The following is a 23153-nucleotide window of genomic DNA, read 5'->3' as shown; positions in this document are numbered from 1 at the left end:
GATTCTCATTCTTGAAAAGGGCGCACAATTTCCAAATAAGGGGCGTCAGAATTGCTTCAATTCGATGAGGGAGGGGCAACTGCCCCTAGTTGCCCCCCTAAATCCGCCACTGTTTCAAAGTTTGATACTTATTATGATTCTGAGCAAGCTACTAACTTCAAATTCCTTTGCAGCATATTGCATGAAGAGGGCAGGTGTACGAAAAAAATAAAAACACGAGTAGCTTTTAAAGATGTATCTTTAACTAAAGAATGGAGCTTTCAATAAAGAGCCTAAGCTTGAATCTAAGAAAAAGGTTGATTTAATCACGTGTACGAAGTGTGTTCTTTTATAGAGCAAAGACATGGACACTGCCCCATGAATTCTCAAGGATTGGATAGAAAAGATCTGTTATAGACTCCATTACCAGCAGAAAAAACAATAGATAGGGCATACTCTAAGACATAACTGCTTATTGAAAACGGCCATAGAAGATCGAATGAAAGAAACATGGAGGAGAGGAAGAAAAAATCAAAATGCTCGATAACATAGAAATTGGACAGTATGTCAACTTGAAGTGAATGGCAGAAAAGAGGCTGGTTTGAACAGGACCCGCCGTCTAGCAGAACACTAGGAGAGAAATGAATCTAAGGTCAATAAGAAAGGATTATGGGCTACAACTGGTTTGAATTTAACAAAAATGTGTATTCTAAGAATTTTTGTGGAAAGCTGAATGAAAAGAAATAATTTAGGCTGCATCAAATGCTTATATTCACTGGATATGGATCACTTTTGTTATTCATTTTATTTGCTCTGAGAGTGCAATGGTGTTTAGAATTAATTTAAATGGGTGTAGAGTTTCATTTAGCAGAGCTGACTGAGATCAATTTGCATTCCAAGTCTTAGCCTTTGTCAATGAAGATTTCCCGGCTGATCTTATGCACGTACTACTTGAAGTTATTTCTTTCTATTTGTCGATTTTGAAAATAAAATTTTCAAGTTTAACTGAGGTTGCAAAATATCACTGCAGGATCCGGGGAATATCCTAACGACTTAGAAGTGTTCCGGTGTTCAGCACTAAATAGCAGTACACTTTTTTCATAAGAACACGAGCCTCAAAACTGGTCAAAAGTTAAGAACAAATTAAGAACAGGCCAGGGCCTAAAATAAGCGTGGATCTGACTCACTTTGTGGAGTCGTAAATTAAAATTGTGGACCTGTAATTGTAGAAAGTGTGGATTTGTAAATAATGCATTATTTTAAAAGTGCAGCATAAAATACCAATCAAAACGCTTAAGAAAGAGATGGGAACATTTTTTCAACTCGAAGTGAATGCCCAATCCCAGCCTTGTGTATTGCACTCATTTTTTATAAGAAAATTGCGATAAGAGATAAGCAATGGATAATAAAGAAGAATTAAGAAACTTCAGAGCTCGAAGTTTCAGTACATGCGGAGAAATATCAATTGCACTTTACGATATTTTTGTGTGCTATTTTGAAGTAAGATGGACTCTGTATACACCTTTAACTTCAAGACATCATCTCAATTTAATTTGCTTTTTTTTAAATTGGAGAAACATTGGAAAGATTCCTCTCAAGGCTACAGTAGCTGAACGATGATAAGCCTCTCGGTGGTAGCTAGGAGGAACATTCAATTGGGAATGTTGCACAACAGGGACTATAGTCCTCCTCAACTTTTTGCAATAATAGGTTAGAAAATGTTTTGAAAGTTTACTCTAACGAACGCATTAGTAGCAGTTCTTCTGGGAACACGTTTTTGTTCTTTTTGATGGTGCTTTATCTTGTGTGATCAAAGATAAATTTGTATTTTATCTAACTCGGTTTTGTATTTTTATGTTAATTGAAATCTTCTTTAAATCGTTATGTTTATGAATAAGGACAGAAAAAATCAAATATTTTCTGAAAGGAGTGGTTTCCGATGTTTCAAAGGGCGTAGCCGTAAAAAATTTAGGGGCAAGCCTGCTAGTCCGTTCCAGCCACTCCCTTGTGGGCTGGTGCCAGTGTGACCTGATCTAGCGTAATATTAACATGAAATTGGCCAAAAATCGTCATTTAGCATAAAATCTAGAATAATTTAGAATCTAGCATAACTCTGGCATAATTCTGATATTATTTAGAAGAAACATTGTTTCCATTGATCCATTGTCTATTGTTACCAAATGCAAACACTTTACACCAGCATCTGTGGTTTCATTTTGGGAGTAAATTGTGACTTTCCACTTTCAGGATATTGCCAGTTGTTTTGAATGGTTGACAGCCACATATTTGTGGTTGGCAGCCAAATGCAGCCAGCTAAACGCAGTATACAAAAAGCTAATTATTGGGAGTGATACCGTAATCAAAATTTGCTTTGTAGGTTACAAAAGCTTGCACTTGCTTTGATCTAAAACTGTCTGCTATCTTTTGCTTTGTTTCATCATTCATCATTTGCAATTTTGAAATTATTTCAAAATTTTTTTCATATTATCTGTGCAAAAATTTTTGTTTCCTTTGCATTTTCGTTGTTTTTTGCAACATGCTGCCAGAATTCAGCCAAATGTTGCTTCTTCCGCCAAATCAAGTTATGGCGGCCAAGGGGTTTTGAGAAACTGCCAAAATGGAGAAATTTGGCGATCAAACCATGGATCTAAATTGCCTTTTTGAGCATGCATTAGCTTCTTTCTTGAGCAAGGTTGCCTTGATTTGAAATCTAGCATAATTTTTGTAAATCTAGCACAATCTTATGACAAATTTGGCGTAATTCCAAAATTGAGATCTTGTGCGTGGTTTTTATTCATTACAAACAAGATGGGGGTAAAGATCATGCTTTCAAACTGGGCGAAAAGAGAATAAGAAGAAACAAGCACAATTTGTACATCGGTGAGAGAAGAGTTTATTTGCCATCTGTAACGAGGTTCTCGTTTATAGTATCAACAATTTTTGAAGAACAGATTTGATGGCAAAGAATTTGATGGGCTGAATGCAGTTAAGAACTTTCCATAAGTAAACAAGACTTAAGAAAGCTTCACCCAGCTTTTGTCCCGGACATCACAGCAATCCCTAATTCTGTCGATGCAGAGAGGCTGATTCCCACCTATAACAAGATAGAAGCAGGTGGGGAAAGCAGCATAGTTCTAGAAAACTACTCAAATAGATAAATATTGCAATTAATATTCTCGCAAGTTTCGAGTTCCGAGAAAAGCTGCAAAGATATGATTCCAAAAAACCAAAAAATAGGGAGTTTTTGAAGGTGAAAGGAAAAAAATAACTTTGACAAAGACCCGAACAAACCAAGAAAAAGAGTTCTCTTTCGATAACTTTCCGCTCACATATCAAGACATCGCTATATGTAGCAAATTTTCTTATTAACCCAATCCATATAATGTAAAGAATCAGCTTTTGCTACTTCATTCGTTTAAGAATTTGCCCAATTAGAACATGCTATTTGCACTATGATGGCAGTTTCTATATTTGCCACCCCCATGATGCCAATCCCAGCAAAGTACCACGCCCAATTTTTATAAAAAGTGTGGATCTGTAAAAATTTCTTATTTTAGGCCCTGGAACAGGCTGAGGCTGAGCTTCTGCAAAATGCGATTTTGAACATTTTTTCTCAAAATCGAGGATTTTTAGCGATGTGTGGGTGCTTTTTCGGTGAATATTCAAATTTGTCAGCAAATTAAGGCTGTCTCACTCACTTTGTTGGCAAATGAGGCCTGAACACCTCCTTAAAGCGTAAAAGCTAGCAATAGCACTGCTTACACCCTCTTAATTTAAGAACAATTAAGAACAATCCAGCCTCAGATTTTCGAAAAAAATTAAGAACAGTCAGCCTGAACTTAAATTTACTGGTTCTTATAAAAAAAGAGTGTAATTGCTGTTTTGTTTTTAGATTAAGGAAAACATTTATTAAAGAAACACTCTAGTGCCTAGGCCACGTCTTATTAGAAAGCGTAGTAATGAAACTTTGGAACTGATAAATTAATGCTTGATTGTGGATTGTTAATTCAAAATACACAATTCAGCTTAAACCAATTCAGTTGTTTCTGTTCCGTACAGACCATTTTGGCAAACGTCCTTAAATGCTAACGTTTTCTTGAAACTGTTGATGTGGGCACAACCAAATGAATTCTTATGATCCATGGGCATATACATAGAAGCCTCGATTTTTTGCCTAATAAAAGCTTTTCTAGAATTGAAAAGCAAAAGCGAGGTCTTGTCAAATCTCACTTTTATCTTTGGACTAATAATAAACTCAACATGTCTATGAACTAATCTCTTTGTACTAAATCTTAAACGGGAGTGCTTTGACTTTGGTTGAAATACTTTATAAAAACCGTGAAATGATAACTGAAATGTTGCTTTCGAGCGATCTAAACACCAACATGATCTAAATTTCATTTTATGAATGATACTTTTTACTATCAAAAACCTTTTCCGAGTCTTCACTTGAAATATATTTCTTGGCCTGCTGAGAGACGAGGTCAAATACAGCCACACAAAAGATTTGTGATGCATATATTAACTGCAATATCACAGACAAATAACTTTTAATATCAGCAAATATCAACAGCTAGCTTATTACATTGATCAGATACGCACGAATTGCAGCTTAGAGATTGGCTTACAAAACAAAACAAACAAAAGCAGTTTATATTACCACGAAATGATAACACCAAAACAGATTATGACGACAGTCTATGACAGAAATGCGTGTAAGAGGAACATTATCATTACTAAGGACAAATTGTGGATATTTAATTGAGCAACTAAATAAATCACCACTACTCTTTTAAGGAATATTCGATTTGCTATTAGTCAATAATCTAGTATCTGGAAAAATGGAAGAACAGATTACTATACCAGGTGATAATAAGGTGATAGTAGGTAGTGTCTTTCTTTCGATGATATTCAAAATACGAGGTCTTCTCTATATTAATATCTATTACCTTTTGACACTGAAAAGTTTCTTTAAAATGCTCACATAAAAGTGGTAATCCTACTAGAATTTGCAAGGCGTCATCTATGAGACCAAACGATTTGATTGATAGTTTTTGACAATGGAAATCGTAGTATCGGGATTTCAGTTTAAGGGTGGTTGTATTTAAATCGAGAAATTATCAGCCGCTATGATCAAATTTGCGTAAACCATTGGGGTTGTTCTGCCTTGTTCTCTTAACCATTCAAATCATACTGAAGCTGTCTGAATAAATTATACCAAAAACAGGCTAAATTCCTATATGCCCTTTAATAATGTGTGCTTAGTATAGGATGGAGTGCAAGAAAAAATCCTGTTAGAAATCACCAGCAAAAAGCAGATCTATACGTCTACAAAACCCTAAAAGATAATCAGATTGCTATAAACCCTAAAGAAATCCTTACGCAATACATCAGCTGCGACAGAAGCGACCCGTTTTTAATAACCCATAATGCATTGAATATACCTAAGAAGTAGTCAATTTGAAGATAACTAAATTCATTCGCGGGTGGCTCATCTGATGAAACGCTTTCCAAGGAATGTCTGGACAGCTCTCACGAAACTCTTCGGGTAGGACCACGAAGTTTTGCGTTGAATTGCATTGGCCTGTATCGAAATTATGTGTAGCAAAAGACCCAGACTTTGGAAGAATCCCATCACCTACAAGGAATAACGTCCTTTATGACAAGATTGAAACTTAAGGTGTTAGAAAACAATCTAGTTTTCAATGAAGATCTGATTAGAAGAGCAACATAGGCAGGACTGCAATGCAAAGCCTGGGCAGTAGCTGGAATCGGTCGCTTGGCCCCACCCTTTACTATTCTGAGACAAGGAACAGTTCACAGGAGCAAATGGAACAGCTTTGTAACAGAACCAAGCAATTGCGATTTCTCAGCGAAACAAAAACCGAACGGGACCATGCTGAAAACGTAACATAAACTACCGACGCTCATTTGGGTATGGAGCCATGAGGCTTCGGACTTTTTTATAAAATAAATTGGGTTTAATTGCCCCATAATCAGTCCAATATTAACGGAAACAAAGATATTGGCAAAGAAATCACAACCACTGACAGTGGAAAATCTTGGAACGATTGAAGAAACGTTACTACAAGTGAAAATGAGATTTGAGCGTTCTGATTGGTCAATTCAGACCTTCCAATCTATAGATAGCCAATAATATCAATTCAAATACCTTCAAAGAGCCAAGAAGACCTCCATACATAGCACCTGCAACTGCTGGGGTCCAAGCATCCTGGCCAGCCATGTACAACCCATCAATCTCAGTATCACCTCTCATTATCCAGCGCATTGAGGTCTTGCTAAAGTAATCAAGATTGCAGCGAGTACCATAAGAACCCCCTCTGTAAGAGTGCAAGAATGTTGCGTCTGATATCGGTGTTCCCAGCTCGTACCACAGGACCTTGCCCTTCACTTGTGGTACCTGAAAAACGATCGAAATGTATGTAAATGTGCCAGTGCAAGATACTGATACGAAAGTAATACGCATGAATCGTGCCTAAGTGAAGTTTTGTTCATCTATGATCCATCAGAGTGTTTGTGAGTACTGGATGAGGGCAGAAAAATAATGCTAAAAATTATCCACAAATAGCATACCTATACGACTTCAAAACCCCACTATATAATCGACAATTTATCAAGCAATTTTCTCGTTCTTGCTTGGAGAGGAAACTTACTCAGGGGGAACTTTTTAGATATCAAAAGTCACTTTGACCTCATCAAAAGGGACGAAGAAGCTAGAGTTGGAAGGTGGATGCTTTTGGAATCTTGAAAGTCTGAATGTCTCCTGTTTACCACTACATTTTTTTACATTATAAGCTATTCAACTACAAAATAGAAGTGATAAAAAACAACTCCATTTCGAACATGAAATGATCCAATAAATACAATTATGATGATGATGATTAATGGTCATAATCATCATCCCATAGAATAGAAAACAAATCTAAATACCACGCCCAAACTCAAGATTGTTTTTTAAAAGTGTGAAGGAATTGTCCCGAGGTAGGTGGGGAAATTCCTTGAATCTATTTTCGAAAAAAGTTAAAATATCTTGAAGTATTTGAGCGTGATGAACTTTTGGAAGATGAACTTTTCACCGGTTACGAGTTTCGGGCTCAGTTCCTTATAAGTTATCAAACTTTGTATCGTAAAAAAGTTTACAATACAGAAAGAACCAAGATGAAAATATCTGGACCAAAAGTATGGCGGTGAATTCTAATACTTAGGTATTGATCACACCTTGGAATAGAGAACGTCGAGTAACTTGGCAGCGAACTTTTCCTTTAGCTGGTCGTATTCATCCCCTCTTTTGTGCGTTCTAAGATCCTCCCACTTCTCGAACCACTCGTACTTTCCATCAGATATGAGGATGCAATTAGAAATTCCGGGATGGCGGTCCTTCCAAGTCGGGTCCTACAAAAACAAGACGCATTGCATTTACTATCACCTGCAAAAAAGTTCAAGACTCTCCACTATAAAGGAATCAAACAGATCGCCCCCAAGTTCTCATTAAATTTCTTTCTAAGTCTATCAATTTTATTGGTGCATAAGTTTATATCAAAAATTCACTTTTAAATATCATTCTTCTTTCTTAATGAGTGAGAGAGGTCCATTTCCAAATGAGTAAGAGGAGCCTTTGTCATCATTTTTTGCTAAAAGCGATTCAAGTAGAATAGGCTAGGCAATTTCAGGGTCATTTAAAATTGCTCGTTTTTGCAAAATTGTCTTTATAATATTGAGCTTACAGACAGGAAGGTGTTTTTCTAAATTTTAAAGAAACATTCCTAGATTGGATTTATATTTGACATAAAAATTTAATGACTTTCTATGACTACGACATTGGAATAGAGACCATATTCATAATGTTTTGATACTTTGTAATAGCTTTAACGTGTTATGTCTGTATGTGGTTTGATATGTGGTTTTCTGGGTTTTTTTGGCAAAGTTCTTCCGACAAATCGAACACAGTCCAAGCGTTTGGTATACCATATAGGTTTTCCAGACACTGCAATAGAAACGAATTTCAACACAGAGCAAATCCTTGTTAAAAGGGCCAAGCAAAGTGTTGTCGTTCCAAATTTTTGCAAGAAATAAAGATGAGAAACTACACAGAAGAGAGGATTATTTTGTAATTAACCTTTCGGGGACTTTGTCTATCGTTTTGGATAAGTAAGCAGATGTTTAGTGTTGATATCTAGCTAGACCGATCATAAATCATTGAAGATTTCTTATTACTTATTAAGAGAACGGTTTCTATGATCAAAGCTTTAAAAGGAACGAAGCAAGAAAAAGGATGGTGGCATGTGTTCGTAGCAGACCGACAATACATAACTCTTCTCTTTATGCTTTGTTTCTTGATCCTACATTTCCGAAATCTCCTCAACAGAATGATTAAATAGAAAAAGATGACATTGAAGCTGTTCTCCTGTTTTTAGTTAAGAAACAAACGGCCTTCCGATGCCTTAGGAAGCTATGCGAAACTTTGCATATTTCCAGTGGCATCCCCTTCTCCCTTGAAAACAACGTTCCCGATGAGATACTTTGGATCGCTTAGGTGGAAATCTTTCAACTAACATTGCTTTAATACTATTTTTGTAAATATAATAGCAAACAGTTAATTCTTAAAAGTGCAAATTTTCGTGAGAGTTACGCCGCTTTAAGGCTGATATTCTAAAGAAAAGTGGAAATTTGTTTAAGAATACACTTTGGAAAGCACAAAATTTGACATTTTACAGTAAGGCACAAACTGCCTTTCTCTCTAAGCTGAGAAAACAAACAGTTACATCATTCCCTTCGAATTGTCATCATAACTATTTTTCGTTTTCGCGAATCTATTTCTTTGTTCACCGTTACCAGTTCAGTATGAAGTTCAATCCCTTGTATATCTTCTTCAGTAGCCATTTTACTGCCCTGTTGTCCCTTTTCAATAAATATTTGCAAGCAATTTCTAACCCGAAGCAATTTCTAACCAGAGGCAAGGTGTTTACCTTGCTCAAGTAAATACCTTGCTTCTTTTGTCCCTAAGTTGTCCGCCTTAAACAGGTTTTACTGTATAGCTAAAGGGGGAAAGAGGGGGAAGAAAGAGGGTGATTCACCGATTAAGTAACGCTGCTGCTGCCAGTTGGTATCCTGTTATTGCGCCGTCTAGTAGAGATTTTGTTAATCATGAACAATAGATGTCTGCAATATCTACTTACGTAGTGAATAAATGGTGTATCTAACATATTTAGAACAAGTTGATGACCAGCTTACCTTGGTACAAGGAAACCCAAGATACACGGTGGGCGGTTTGTGATCTGTGGGGTTCTCAAAATACTTATCAAAACATTCATCGGTGTCATAGCCATTGAAATACCAAGTGTTTGTCTTCGGGATTCCAACCTCGTCCGCATCACCTGGAACAGTCAATTCACAAAGATTATTCTTGTTGTAATTTTGCCCGTTGTTAGACCGATATTTAATAGAATGTGTATTTTATTAGATAAAACCAGGAACAAGAAGAAGATATTTATAGCTGTATCTATAATCGATAGTATTTTATAAAGCAGCAAAAGCGAAGGTATTCTGAAGCAAGCTCATCCACTGTATATAATTACAATAGTAACGGGAAATACACCAATGCTTTCATTGGAGCAAAAATGGTTATAATAAGAATCATACCTTTAATAGCAACAAAAAGGTACATATGACCATATGATGGTATCATCTTGTTTGTTTCCTTGAATTCTTTAACTAGAGGTAAATTTTGCGGAAGTAGCTTGTTGTACAAGTTATGAATGCCAGTCGCATTAATGACAATTGGAGCCCGGATTTCTATCATGTTTGGTTTCTTTTCCGAACCCGGTTCTATTGACGTGGCCTTGCAGACCCGGACACCAACGGCACGTCCATTTTCGATCAAAATTTCGTCAATGTGGGCATTCACTAGACACTCGCCACCATATTCATAAACAACCTGCATTAGACAACACGTTCTGTAGAATGGGACTAAGCCATGAGATAAGAAAGTATCTATGATCCTGATGGACAATGCAATCCCTCTTTCAAACATGGTATTGCTTCAAAAAGCTTAAACCATACAGAAAGGTGTAAATATCAAATTTGTGGAAGCAAGGAAAATACAACAAAGTTAGCCTATTTGCACGAACATGAAAATCATGGTTGATCTCATTCAGACACGGGGAAAGAAAATAAGATGTAGAACTATTTTAAAGAATTCAGTTGGCTGGGATAATGCCAGTGTGTCAACCTAAACCTCTTTTACCTTCTTTATAGCTTCCTCAAAGGAAGAAACTAGTCAAAAAAGAATGTTTTTCCTTTTCGAGAATCCATCAACGTGATAGCATATTTGCCAAAACTTTAGCTAAAAACTAATATAGTCAAAAAGAAATATTTCCTTAAACTCAATTCAAGAATCAATTATTAAGTCATGAATACAGGTTAAAATATAGGTTCATAGCACTAAGAATTTCAGACTGCGAAAACATTTAGATCTTAAGTTACTTTAAAGAAAGAAAACATGTTACTATAAATAAATACTTTAGAAAAATTGGTACCTTGGCTGCGCTTTCAGAAATGGACTGAGTTGCTCCATTTGTATATGAAGCACCATTCATATAATACCAAGCTGTGAGGGAATGTGCAACTACTGATGAATCTCTTGGTTGACAGGCATAATCTCCCAAAGGATGAACCATTACCCCTGAAAAAGGAGATTTGAAATGGAACCTGTAAATGGGCAGCCCAAAAAATTTTCAAAAAATGTTCAGTTATGTTTCATGTTGAGTATTATAATAAAAAAGAACTGGAAAATCACAAGAATAAAGATTAAGTTAGCAATGGGACCCCTTTGAAATGTGGCCAAAAATGTGGATCTTGGTATAGCATGGACCCAGGGTCACCAAGCCACCTGAACAGTGGGGTGCAAGCAGGGCTGCCACCAAAGGGGGGCAGCCAAGGCAATGATACCAGGGCCCAGGCCCTGAATTTGCTGAGTAATAGGTGTGGTATTGGCGTAACAAGAGCATTGTTTGGTTGTATTAATACATGGCCATGAGCAGCTGCAAAGTACTTCCATAAAAATAAATTCATTTTTCTTTGTTTTTAGTAAGATCTTGAAACCTCATGTATTATTTTTTATTATAACATATTTTTTTCAGTTGTAAGTTTATTGCTACTTATGGAGATTTGTTAACTAAGTCCTAATTTTGCTGAATTTGCTGAGTGACTTAGTCCCAGGAGGTAGCTGCACCCAATGCAACCCCTTTAGTGACAGCCATCAATGGACCATCAACAAACTTTAACACAGTTACTTCAAAATTACTATATATACATTATTATGAAATGTGACAGATCGTCAAACAAATGAAATATAAGAAGAAATACCACAAGCTTATGCAAATTGAATGAATCCTGAGATGGTACACAAGATTCAAATATGATGAAAGTCTCATGAAGGCTGCTAGCCTGAGGATCAACAACAAAAACTTTGACACCTGCTTGTAGCTACTACTTTGATAGATTATATAACTTTTTAACTAATTTTTATAAATTATTCATTACCTTTTAAACGTCTCCAGGTATTTTCAAGCCCTTTTTCCTCTTCTTTGGGAAGAGCCTTGTGCTGCAAAATTTCATCTTCAGTGAACCCATGTGACAGCATGCCATCAAGAGTGTAGCCTGTTGTTATTTTGCCATACTTGAAAAAAGAATTGTACAGTGGCTCCAGCAGCCCTTCCAGCCATCTGGGAAACAAGCGTACTAGATACAGAGGTATAATTGTATTGTGTGCTACACGGCAAAATTCTAGAAATCTCTTCAACCTTGGCTTCAACTTTGGCTCATCAGGGTTAATCCTCTGGGAGATCTCTTCAATCAGCCTCTCAGCCCCCTGAAGAAAATCATAGCTGTCATTATTAGGGCAACCTTTGTCGACTCTTGGGTCATGTGGAAGTACAAGGCAGTCATAGGGATCACCAAGGTCATTCCATTTCACTTCACCATCTGTCACATACTTCATAATTGCTCCAGAGCGTGCAGTATCAAAGGACATATCAACTGCACAGTAATGACATCCTGTGTCAAACTCGCAAGTGCTAAACCCACTTCCGTCAAGGTTACTGCTTGACCAACTGAATGTATGTGTGCAGCCACCAAGTTTGTCATGCCTTTCTAGCACCAGAACTTTTTTCCCATGCTTGCTAAGAACAGAGGCAGCAGACATACCACCAATCCCTTAAAATTAGACAGAAATTTTTGCATATTACATAAATACAACTCTACTGGTAGCATTTTGTTTTATACTAAAATGCACTTTGGCCAATTTATGAAAGCTGGCATGATTTCATGAATGTGTATGTATAGGTTACAACATATATTCTGTGGTCACTTTATTTGTAACATCAAAACAAAAACTTCTTTTTTGTGAAAGGTGAGAAAGTTACTACAAGTCAAATATTTTTTTTATAACTTATATTTGTATTTAGAGATATTTTACAATGCTTTACAAGACCCTGTTGAAAAAAGAATCAGTGAGAAGGTGTTCTAATGCAAAAACTATTAGAGGAAAATTACCATGAATGCTGTATAAATGAAATTATGGGACAATTAAGGGACAATGTCATTGCACAACCGATCTCTAATGTCTGCTTGTATACCACTATCAAGTAGGGACACTACATCAACCTTCTTAAAAAATTGCTGGGAAAAGTATCTGCTCTCTGAAAGAAAGGGCTTTGTCTTATGTAGCATCCGAAAAAAGTGTTCAATATTTTAGTATTTCTCCTTTGCATTGGATCACCGAGTTGATTCTCTATAGTTTTGTTTATTTCGAAGTTCAAAAGACCTGTCGTTTTCCTGCTAGCTCTCTGGTGACACCCTTTGACTACCAATAATTACAAAAGATATCTTTATCATAGCAAGACAACAAGACAACATGGCGATTTTGAATCGTTCATAGGATGAAAATTGAAATCAACCGGTACCTAATCTAGTAGTCGAGGTGATAATCTTAATTCAGGATAGGGGCACATGTCACAACAGACATAACATTCGATTTTTTTAAAGCAGCTTCAAAGTTTCGATCATAATATCACCGAAAAAGAAATTGGTATCTCAGAAGCACATGACTGAGATGTGATACCGATATTGCCACAATTCTGATTATGTTGAGTGACAAATATGTAACAAACTTAAGTGACAAAATCTATGTGCCAGACTGCGTGAAGCAAAACAAATGTATACATTCACAGCCTCTGTTATCAGATATTTAAGAAAGTTCTGGGTGGAAGCATTCGGAAGTATTGGTGGAAAGCCGGGGCCAGGCATAGCTGCTGCCATTTTATTAACACTCGTGTCATAAATAGTCAGATGGGTATTTTTCAATCCGTTATAGGCCTACTGCATATTTGTAAAAGAGAGTGAATTTGAATTCTATTTTTGGATTAAAATAATGATTATATTTTCGATTACATGCGTTGCACGAAAGATTTAGAATACTTTCTACCTAGCGCACACCGGGCTGTTGAAAGTAAACACAAAATTTATCCGTCACCCAGTCCGCGCAAATGTTGCACACGGAGAAAAGGTTACACGGCTAGTTTTATGAATCAAAACTGATTTCAACTAAACACTCCGCACGAAACATCTGCTGCAGGTAATTTACATTTTCGACAGATAGATACGTGTCTGTCCTGCCTGCAAAAACGTTCCATTTTTAATGTATTTTGGAAACTGTACTTTGGATTGAAAGGTCAAAGGTCTAGCCTTGTTTCAAAAGGGGCTGGTGGCTAAATTTTTAATTTCAACCTTGAAATCTTTAAGCCAAACAAAGGCATAGTGAAAGAAGGTATACCCAATGTAGCAATCGACTTCTAACTGACAAAACTTTGTGTCGATCTTAAACAGAATTTATAAACAATAAACGACAGCGTTGATTATTTCTCCCAATATCTGTTGTGGAAGACCGATTTAAGGCACGCCCCTTCAATTCCAAAACGTGCAGGCTTAGGGTTGATTTCGCTCATCAGTTTAAAAAACAAATTTGATAATTTCAAAAATTGTCTTTGATGAATCACTTACCTGATCCGACGACAATAACATCGACATTGCTTGGGATCTTCGAAGTAGTGAAGCGATTTCTGATCAAGTCAAGCTTTGGGTCGACAGCCCTCTTCTTCTTTGGGTGCGGTGGTGCTATCAAAAGCCAAAATACGCAAACAAGAAAACCAAGAAAGCAAAAGATCCCTCCTGCAATTTCCAGCAACGCCATTCCTCTATTCTGCCTGTGTTACCAACAAGTCAAGCAGAAGACTAGTTCGTTACAAAACGGGAGGTACCCTCCTTCTTCACAAATAAATCTTTCGATTGATCGAAGGGCATGAAATATGCCGCAGACCTATACAATAGGCGCTAATAAGCATGACAAGGGTGGTTTGTGAACCTGCAAGTCAAGGTAAATATACATTTGTACGCCCATTTCATTACCAGGTGGAATCCCCATTTTGTTTCTGTGCGATCACCCGCAACATAGTTTCCCGCCATAAAGCGCCAATCCAGCGTCCTCACAGTTTTCTAAACGTGCTCGGTGCAGTGCTCAGGGGAAGGGGTCAAGGGGTCACTGACCTTGGGGCTATGGCTATATGAAAAATCAAAAGTAATTCAAACGAGCTAGTAGCTTTAGATGATTTTCTAGTAATTTAACATCATAACATTAACACGAAATTACTACAATAGTATTGCAGGCCAAGCCCGGGCCGCGGAACGGATTTATGGGCCCCGGTTCAGGCCGAAAAATGATTAGACAGGCACATCTTGGGCGGACTCTTCTAGAAGGCACGGGGGTACTCCAGGGATTTTTAATGTGCAATTCAACACAAAAAGTGCAGTTCTTAAAACTTTTCGTGCAGTTCTAAAATTTTACTTTAATAAACAAAAAATTCAGGAATTTATTGCAGACAAAAACAAACAAAAGTTTAAATGATGAAACACAACAAACTTACAAAGATGACGCCAAAATTAAGCAAACATCTTTTGGTATATAGAAATTGAAAGATAAAGAAAACATTCAATGGTGAGAAAATACAATGCTTATAAAAATAGTCTTTAATTCGTTTTTTTAGTCACGCATACACGAAGCACGAAATTGATAGCTTCAAAGCAGGACCCCTTTTTAACCTCTTGAAAAAACAATATTGAAAAAATCAAGGACAAAAATAAATCATGTCACCAGTTTTGAATTGAAATTTTTCAGTTGTTTGGCTAAACGACACAGACAAAAATAAGTAAGAGGCAATCCAACATTTACTTATAAAGTGCAATTGCTATTTATACCTTGCTTTATTGTCATTAGTATCGCACCGTCTAATTGGCATAAACTCGAAAAATAAAGACGATTTTGAAATGTTTTAAAGAAAATACAACACTTTTTAAAGTCGTTCCACAAACACAATTTTGTTGTTCAAGATTCTGTATGTTGGTCTCTTGTTATTCGATATAACCAAGAACTTGCAATTGTTCGAAGGGGCGGATCCAGAGCAAATTTGAAAGAGGGGCAGTTGGTAGTGGGGGCGCTGAAAAATTTTCAGAAATTGGCGACGACTGTATGCTGTACACAACAATTTCAGGCCCTAACTACTGACAGAAGGCTCTCCATTCACCTTGTAAGGGAATTTTCACAATATTTGTTGCATTCTTTGAGGTAATCCTTGAAGTAAATTAACCTTTAAGTCTCAGAAACCTGATTCTCATTCTTCAAAAGGGGCGCACAGTTTTCGAAAAAGGGGTGCCAGACATGCTTCAACTCGGTGAAGGAGGGGCAACTGTCCCTAATTGCTCCCCCCTCTAAATCCGGCACTGACTGTTCCTATATTTTCAAAAGTTTGGTTTTCTACTTTAGAGTACTTTATATTTTTGCTTCCAAGTTAAGTTAGAATCTACTGATATTACATAATAAATCTATTAGGAAAAATTTTCTTTATACGTTTTATTTCCCACATGCATGGCAATAAAACATGTATATTTTCAGTGTCACCGAGAGAATTGTGCAACTCTAAATTTTCTTTAAAAAACCTTGGGGAATGCATTGGCCTGGGGGCTCAAGCTCCTTGAAAAGATTTGGGGAAATGGCTTCGTCACCCTACATTCTTTTTGATACAGAAAGGATTTAGGGGGTTCATAAAAGGGTAGCATATTTTCACTATCTAAGGAACTAGGAATAAAAAAATTTCTGACTACCTTGAGATGTACCAACAGGGGCTCACTTTGGACTTTCCGAGAATTCTGAGACATTATTTTGCCTTTCATCTTTTTTCTGTCACTGGTATGCCAATTATAAAAAAAACCTTTTCCAACAAAACACGTTTATGACTAGTAGCTCTTTTGTTTTTAGCAACATTTTCTTGCATTTTTCTCAGTTGTAATTTGCTAGCCTGAATAGCAAGTTATGCACACAATATTGTCCAAAATGCTTCGTTCTGAAATTTGCTTCAAATTCTTTTCTCTTAATTGTTCAACAGTCCATGTTATGTTTATTGTTAGCTTGACCCCTGAAAAAAATTTAGGGGGCTTAGCCCCTCTGGGAAATAAGGAATTTGGCTATCGATTTGTTAGACTAATTTTTCACATTCTTAGTTTCATGGATAAAAATCGTCTCAAGAGAAAGTCTGCGCCTATAATTCCTTTTGATAATCTGTAAGATAGTGTTCTTTGATTCATAAACATCTTTCATTTTTCTTATGTTGTCTAGTGTAAGATATTTTCATCTGTTTACATTATAATGATGCCATGATGAAATTCTGCTTTTTGGTTTGATACCAAATAGTTTGCAATGTGCCTTGTTTAGCAGTTGTTTCGCCTCTAGCTAATACTTCATGGAATTTTTCGCAAGGGTTTATCATTCTTTTATGCTGCAGACATCCATTTTTGTCGTCTCTGGTAGTTGTGCTCGTGGTGTACAAATTTCATTCTTTTGTTAAATCTTGTAGCATCCTTTCTCAGTTCATTAATTTCTCCTTCATATGAGCCAGCATAGGTGATTTTCTGCATCTTTCAGTTTGATCAAGAAACAACCTTTCTGTTTCAATATTATGGGACTGTTTAGCCCATAAAACCAATTGTGGTTAAATAGTACCTTGCAAAAGTCTAAGTTGAGTCATAGAGTTCTTTTGACATAATTTTCCTATCTACAATGTCATATGCATTCCACAAATCCTATAGTAACTGATGTGAGGTGTATCAAATACGCTCTTTGCTTTTTATAAAAACAATTTTATAGAAACACGAGCCTCAAAATTGGCTGAGCTACTGTAAAATGCAACTTTGAACAACGTTTCATCTCAAAAACGAGAATTTCTAGCCATATGTGGGTGCTTTTTCGGTAAATATTCAATCTTGTTGAAATGAAAGTTGTCCCACCAACTTTGTTGGCAAATGAGGCCTGAACACCTTCCTAGAGCGAAAACACATTCTTGACTTCAAGAACCACTATTTCTGGACAAATCAACACTGGATTAGTCCCTGTTATGTTACAGAAATTCTTCGCTCAAGCTTCATGATAGCATAAGCAATTGTTTTTCTTCTGATGCTATTGAAATTCACGACTGCTATTGAATTTAGAGTCGTGGTAAATTTAGCGAAAAAAGCTTGAAAACTTAAGCATCGAATCCTTTTTTGACGCGAATAGAAATTAATTTTCTTATCGCCATATTGGACTGGACTCGTGTGCATTACGACAATGATGCTTGGCGAATTGGAAACTAATGAAAAAATAGCCAGAAATATAAATTCCTTTTTTCATTTCACTAGTGACCTGTGAAAAATGCCTTCTGCCAAAATGATGCAAAACTCAAAATCTGAAACCCTGGAAACTCTCAACTACTGTATTAGTTTGGTCTTCTAATCGTTGAAACAGAATTTAGGACAGCAGCCGAGAAAAAACATTAAGTTGTTTAATTCATTCTTTTCGTGATGAAATTAAAATTTCGTGAAAATTAAATTAAAAGATTAGTTATATTTCTAGTACCAAATTATAGTGGTACTACAACAGCCATTGCCAAAGTTGGCATAGGCCAAGCTTCAGCTGGTTACTTGCGAAATGATAAAAACAAGAGTCAATTGACTGAACTTATGGCTTAAATAGCAGCAAGGCCAATGACGCAGCAGTTGTGGTGACGTAGAAGACGCCATCGTGATTCAAGATTCCTGCTAGTCTTCTTGTATATTCTAGAAAAAAGAAACAGATTTATTTATTATCACATGAAAATTTATGATAATGAAAATAGTTTTTAACCTAGTTTCATAGCTTAAGTTTACAAGAATGCCGTGAAATTTGGCCAGATTTAAAGCATTTCAAAAATAGGACGAAGGGCACATGTAAGCAGAAAAGTACATCTCCGTCAGCTACAAATGGGCATTTTACCTCTGTTTTGGAAAAGTAGGTACATCAGATCCTGTACTCCCAGGCTCGTAAGTCTATGTTCATTATACATGTTAAAGAGAATCTCATTTTTCTTAAAGAATAGAATTCTCAAAGCAGACAAAAAACGACAATGAATATTTATGGAGCTTTGATGCCAGGAAAGTTCATGAAAGTTCAAGAAACGACTAAAATTGGGAACAAACTGGCTTTCCTGAGTAACTCACCTCTTGTTCAGGCCAATTCCATAGAGAAATCCATCAGACCCTATGCTTATATCAACGACTTGGCCACTGTTTCTCAAAGGTCCTCTCCACTTGGAGTTGTAACTTCTTCTGATATACAACTTCTTGTTCATCCCGATGCCAACAATTGCATCTCTGCTTGTTTTAGTTATTCTCGTCACTGAGCCAGATCTTCCAATCAGCCTCCATATGCCATTAACACCAGCTCGTTGCCAAAGTCTATTGCGCATTCCTACTCCAATGACGCGCCCACTGCGTAACTGTACGACTGATTTGACGCAACAGGAGCGCGAAACCTGTCGCCATGAGCTGCTATCCACTGACGACCTGGTGTACATTTTGTGATCCATTCCAATCCCAACGAGTTGTTTGTTTTTCAGTAGGGTGATGCTTGTTACCTGGAATAGCACATTGACAGAATCAGTTGCGGAAATTCAGGCTTTCATTTAGGGGGGGGAGGGGGGCGGTGGCCAGGCCTACAATTTTCCGACAAGATAACATCTTGGATCATGTTCAATTTTAAAGAAACTGCACATTTGATAAAAATAGGTGATTTTTGACGGGATCCTTTCTGTGGTCGGGAAATCTTTCCTGACCACACCATAACTAAATAGCAAGAAGAACAATCCGTTTATGATTTTTGATATCAAGATCGATATCTCATCTAAGACAATTGATGGTACAAGAGGTCGACCGAATATACTTTTGCAAAAAGGGCACAGAGAAGTTATAGAGGCCCCTGGGGTAAAAAGGGAAAATGCAGATCACGTGCGAGCGAAGCGAGCAGAAAATTTGGCAATTACGCCCCTTAGACTAGCTTAAAATTCCTTTTCAGAATTATTTCTTGGAGTAATTTTGACACGTTAAACGGTTGTCAATTATCCGACAAAAGCCCGATTTGGGGGCCCGAGCCCCCCCCAACCCCCATAATTTCCGCCACTGGACAGAATATAAGTTACTGCGTAGGAGAGACTGGATAAATTTGGCTGATTCAAAAACAATAATGGTAGTTTCGGTGTAAAAGAAAAACACTCTTCTTTGTCATTTCTTACAACACGATGTAAACGAAGATGTTCTGGAAGTGGCTTGAAATACAGTTTTTTTAAAATAGGCACATTTAGTGCAGCAAAGCAGCTTATATTTTTTCTCAAGAATCCAAAGAAAGAACCAAATTGAAAAAATATTCAAGTGTGGAATTGAAAATAAATATTTCATTGTTCTTCCACAGATTCTGTACTGATGACCTCAAGCAACAAAAGCCAAGAATAGCAAAAATCTTTAAATCTCGTCTCCTTATCAGTCTCACTAAACAGTTGAACAGTTGAGACTAAAGTTCTGAAAAAGACAACTCACCTTTCCACTGCTGAGAACAGAAAACCATGGAGCACGGTCGTTTGGCTTGAAATACAGCTCTCTGTTCGTACCAACTCCTACAATTTTGACTGGTACACGTCTGCTCTTCACTTGTATTGATTTTACACAACATGTATGGTGGCCCTGGAAAGCCCATCTAACTCTGCGGGTATTGGCAAGAACAGTTGAGTACAGTTTGTTGTTCATTCCAACGGCTGGATGAAAAAGATTTAAAGGTTTTAATGAAGAAAATCAGGAACTCTAAGTCAGCTGTAAACTGCAGGCAAGGCCTAGCTGAAGAGATAAAATAGAGTAAATAAAGATATTGCTGAAGGGGTTGATATAAACCAAATCATTTCACAAATATATGTTAGAATTATATGTTAGATTAAAATATATATAGGTTATATATGTTATTTTCCTCGTATATGATATGAGGAAAAATATTTGTTAGATTAAATTATAGATACTGAAATCTTTAAATTGTCATTTGCAAATTAAATTTGAACGACATATCCCAGTGTCCTATTCATTTGAAAAACCTTAATTTGTATTTATAATCAAAAGACTTTGCATTGAGAATATAAAACATAAATTTGGATTGGTTTGAAATTTAACTGACGTTAATGCTTAAGAATTGATGCGTATAAGGTATTAAGCAGAATGCGTCACTGTCGACAGACAATCAAAGAAATTTGCACATCACTGGAATTAAAATGTTTGATGATATTAATTCAAAAGATGACGAGAATCATGTTCAAGATAAGATTATTTAAAAAAATGATTTTCAGATGTAATTTTACTTACCATAGGTAAAATGCTTGTTGACGTCATCTCGCACCTCAATGTCTTTGACACAGCAAGAGCCTGGAATTTTTCTCCATCTGCTAGCGAGGCCCTCTCTTCGGTATATAAAGTTGTCCATACCGACACCGTATAACCTACCCGTTACTCCTGCCACGGCCTTGACAGTACCTGAATGCGGATATGGGCCTTCCCAACGACTGTTAAGTGATTTCTTTGAGTAGAGTTTGCCATTCATACCAACTCCGACGATGGTCATTCGATTGCACTTTTCAGCCCTAAATGTTGTAACATCCTTCACGCAGCACGAGTTTGGAACAAGAGACCATCTTCCGAACAAATTTCTTTTTATGTAAATGTGTCTGTTGAAAAAAAGTAGATTTATTAGTACACTGTTACCCTAAAAAATAGCCTGATATGTAGAAAGTTGTGAACTATCTAAAAGTATGACCTGAAAAATATTTTGCAATACCATACTCTTACTTATCTACCTTCTATCTACACCAACTCAAAGAAAAAAGATAGAAGAAGAAAAGGTGGCCTACTCATTAAACTCGATAAACTTATAAACTCATTCCACAAGTTAGGAATGTACACAACATTCCTTTTAGGTAAATGATTTGAGCCAGTAACCCCCTTACCCGCTACAACTAGCGAAGGGGGGTTTCCTGTGATTAGTTCAAAAGTTCAGCTCAGCTCAATTCAATTCAATTCAATTAAGGAAATTATTCAACAATCCAATAAGACGCTGAAGTAAGTGACGTCACCTGTTTAATCCAACACCAAGAATGTTGCCGTTCTTCAAAAGATGAATCTGAGTGACGCAGCAGCTGTTAGGAACAAGAATCCATTGTTTACTTCTGGAAGTCGTGCTTCTCATATAAAGATGGTTGTTCATTCCAACTCCAATGAATCTGCCATTGACCTGTATAATTTTTCTTGGCTCGCCTTTGTCAACACAAATAGCTTGCACACAAGCCAAAAACAGAAGACTCACGTAGAAAAGCATCTTTCAGTCTTTCTAAGTCTACAAAGATATGATATATAGGACATGATATTGTCGCCTGATATGAAAAATGATTAAAAATTGTTGTACCAAGCAAAAACAGTGATTTAAGCATTTCACATCGTAGAAAAACTTTCTCGAAGAGTAAAACTACAAAAACATTGCTTTTTAAAATTAACTTTTCTCCACGGGTATCTATAATGCTCCCTGGCTTTTGCGCTTCTAATGCCTGTTAAATATTTATAGCCAGTGCGTATCGGTTGACAGAGAGAGCGATACTGTGCGAACGGAGCTTGTGATTCAATACGTTTGTAGAAACAAATCGCCTTAAGAAACTTTTGCTATTCAGTTGTAGATTTTAGGAGCGTACTACTCTCGTGACAAAACTTTGAACACGAAAACAACTATCCATCAAACTTTGGTTATGCTACCCTTAATCGTAAACAGAATCCCTTAGCAGCTTTTCCCAAGCAGCTCTTGAAAAACCAGCAATTTTTTCCGTTTTGCAAAATCTGTTTCCATTATAACAGGCCAGAAATGACTGTTTCTTAAAAAGTTGTTGGCAAGTTGAGAGTTTTGAAGACAAATCTCAAAAAAGCACATTTGCAAATGAAAATGATAAGCCAACGTAATCTATGGAAAATATGATTCTTGGACTAAAAATTCCAACTCTGTAAAATGCAATGCTATGAAAAAGCTGAGCAATATCTGACAAGTGACAAAAAAGATCTGTTAAATCGCCTCGTACATATGAAATTGGATAAATATGATACGCAAACCACCTATCTGAATCATATTTTGAAGTTTTAGGTTTATATACGGCGTTGCCTGACCGTTCCTTTCACAAATTTCATTATCGATGCTGCCTGGCCCATGCTAGTTCATTACGGGCCTAAAAATGAGAAATAGGTTCTACTACATACCTGTTGAAGCACAGCCTTGCCGTTGTAATGTCATTGCAAGCTCTGCCCCTTTTATTATCTCCAGATCTTTGAAAGAAAACATTTTTCAATGAAAGCCTTTGATAGGATGAAGTTACTTTGTGCCAAATTTTGTTTGGATTAGTGGAGTGCATGCACCAACGTGCTGAGATACTGCTTTTCACAGTCTCAAGGTAATTGAAATGAGCCAGTAAGATGTGGTGCCCTTGTGCTTGTTTCCCTCGTTGAAAGTTTAAAACAAAGGCGACGTAGCATTGCAAGCAAGCTCTGCTTCTTTTACTTTCTTGTGCTCCTTGAAAGAAAACCTTTTTTCAATGAAAATCTTTGCTAGAATGACGTTACTTTGTGCCAAATTTTGTTTAGATCAGTGGAGTGTGCTGGGATACTGCTTTTAACTGTCTCAAGGTAATTGA

The 23153-nt window shown here is 36.7% G+C and overlaps 2 protein-coding genes across 2 annotated transcripts; both read right to left on the bottom strand.

Annotated features, from left to right (window-relative positions):
* Nucleotides 1–4526: 4526 nt before the first annotated feature.
* LOC148957216 (all-trans-retinol 13,14-reductase-like) lies at nucleotides 4527–14382 on the bottom strand. Its single transcript, XM_089115742.1, has 8 exons — nucleotides 14059–14382; nucleotides 11542–12213; nucleotides 10536–10681; nucleotides 9640–9934; nucleotides 9232–9374; nucleotides 7219–7392; nucleotides 6152–6400; nucleotides 4527–5617 (listed from the first exon to the last, which is right to left on the bottom strand). The coding sequence occupies exons 1-8, from the start codon at nucleotides 14246–14248 to the stop codon at nucleotides 5471–5473; spliced, it is 2016 nt and encodes a 671-aa protein (XP_088971868.1). The 5' UTR covers nucleotides 14249–14382; the 3' UTR covers nucleotides 4527–5470.
* Nucleotides 14383–17920: 3538 nt separating this feature from the next.
* On the bottom strand, nucleotides 17921–21817 carry LOC148957215 (uncharacterized). The gene is made up of 5 exons (XM_089115730.1): nucleotides 21561–21817; nucleotides 20797–21155; nucleotides 19990–20204; nucleotides 18619–19034; nucleotides 17921–18198 (listed from the first exon to the last, which is right to left on the bottom strand). The coding sequence occupies exons 1-5, from the start codon at nucleotides 21800–21802 to the stop codon at nucleotides 18108–18110; spliced, it is 1323 nt and encodes a 440-aa protein (XP_088971856.1). The 5' UTR covers nucleotides 21803–21817; the 3' UTR covers nucleotides 17921–18107.
* Nucleotides 21818–23153: the final 1336 nt, after the last annotated feature.

Source organism: Rhopilema esculentum, unplaced genomic scaffold (genome assembly GCF_057945365.1).
Source record: "Rhopilema esculentum isolate cy_ngs unplaced genomic scaffold, ASM5794536v1 HiC_scaffold_36, whole genome shotgun sequence".
NCBI lineage: Eukaryota > Metazoa > Cnidaria > Scyphozoa > Rhizostomeae > Rhizostomatidae > Rhopilema > Rhopilema esculentum.
Note: the sequence above shows the minus strand (reverse complement) of the source record. Positions and strands in the feature narration are given on the sequence as shown.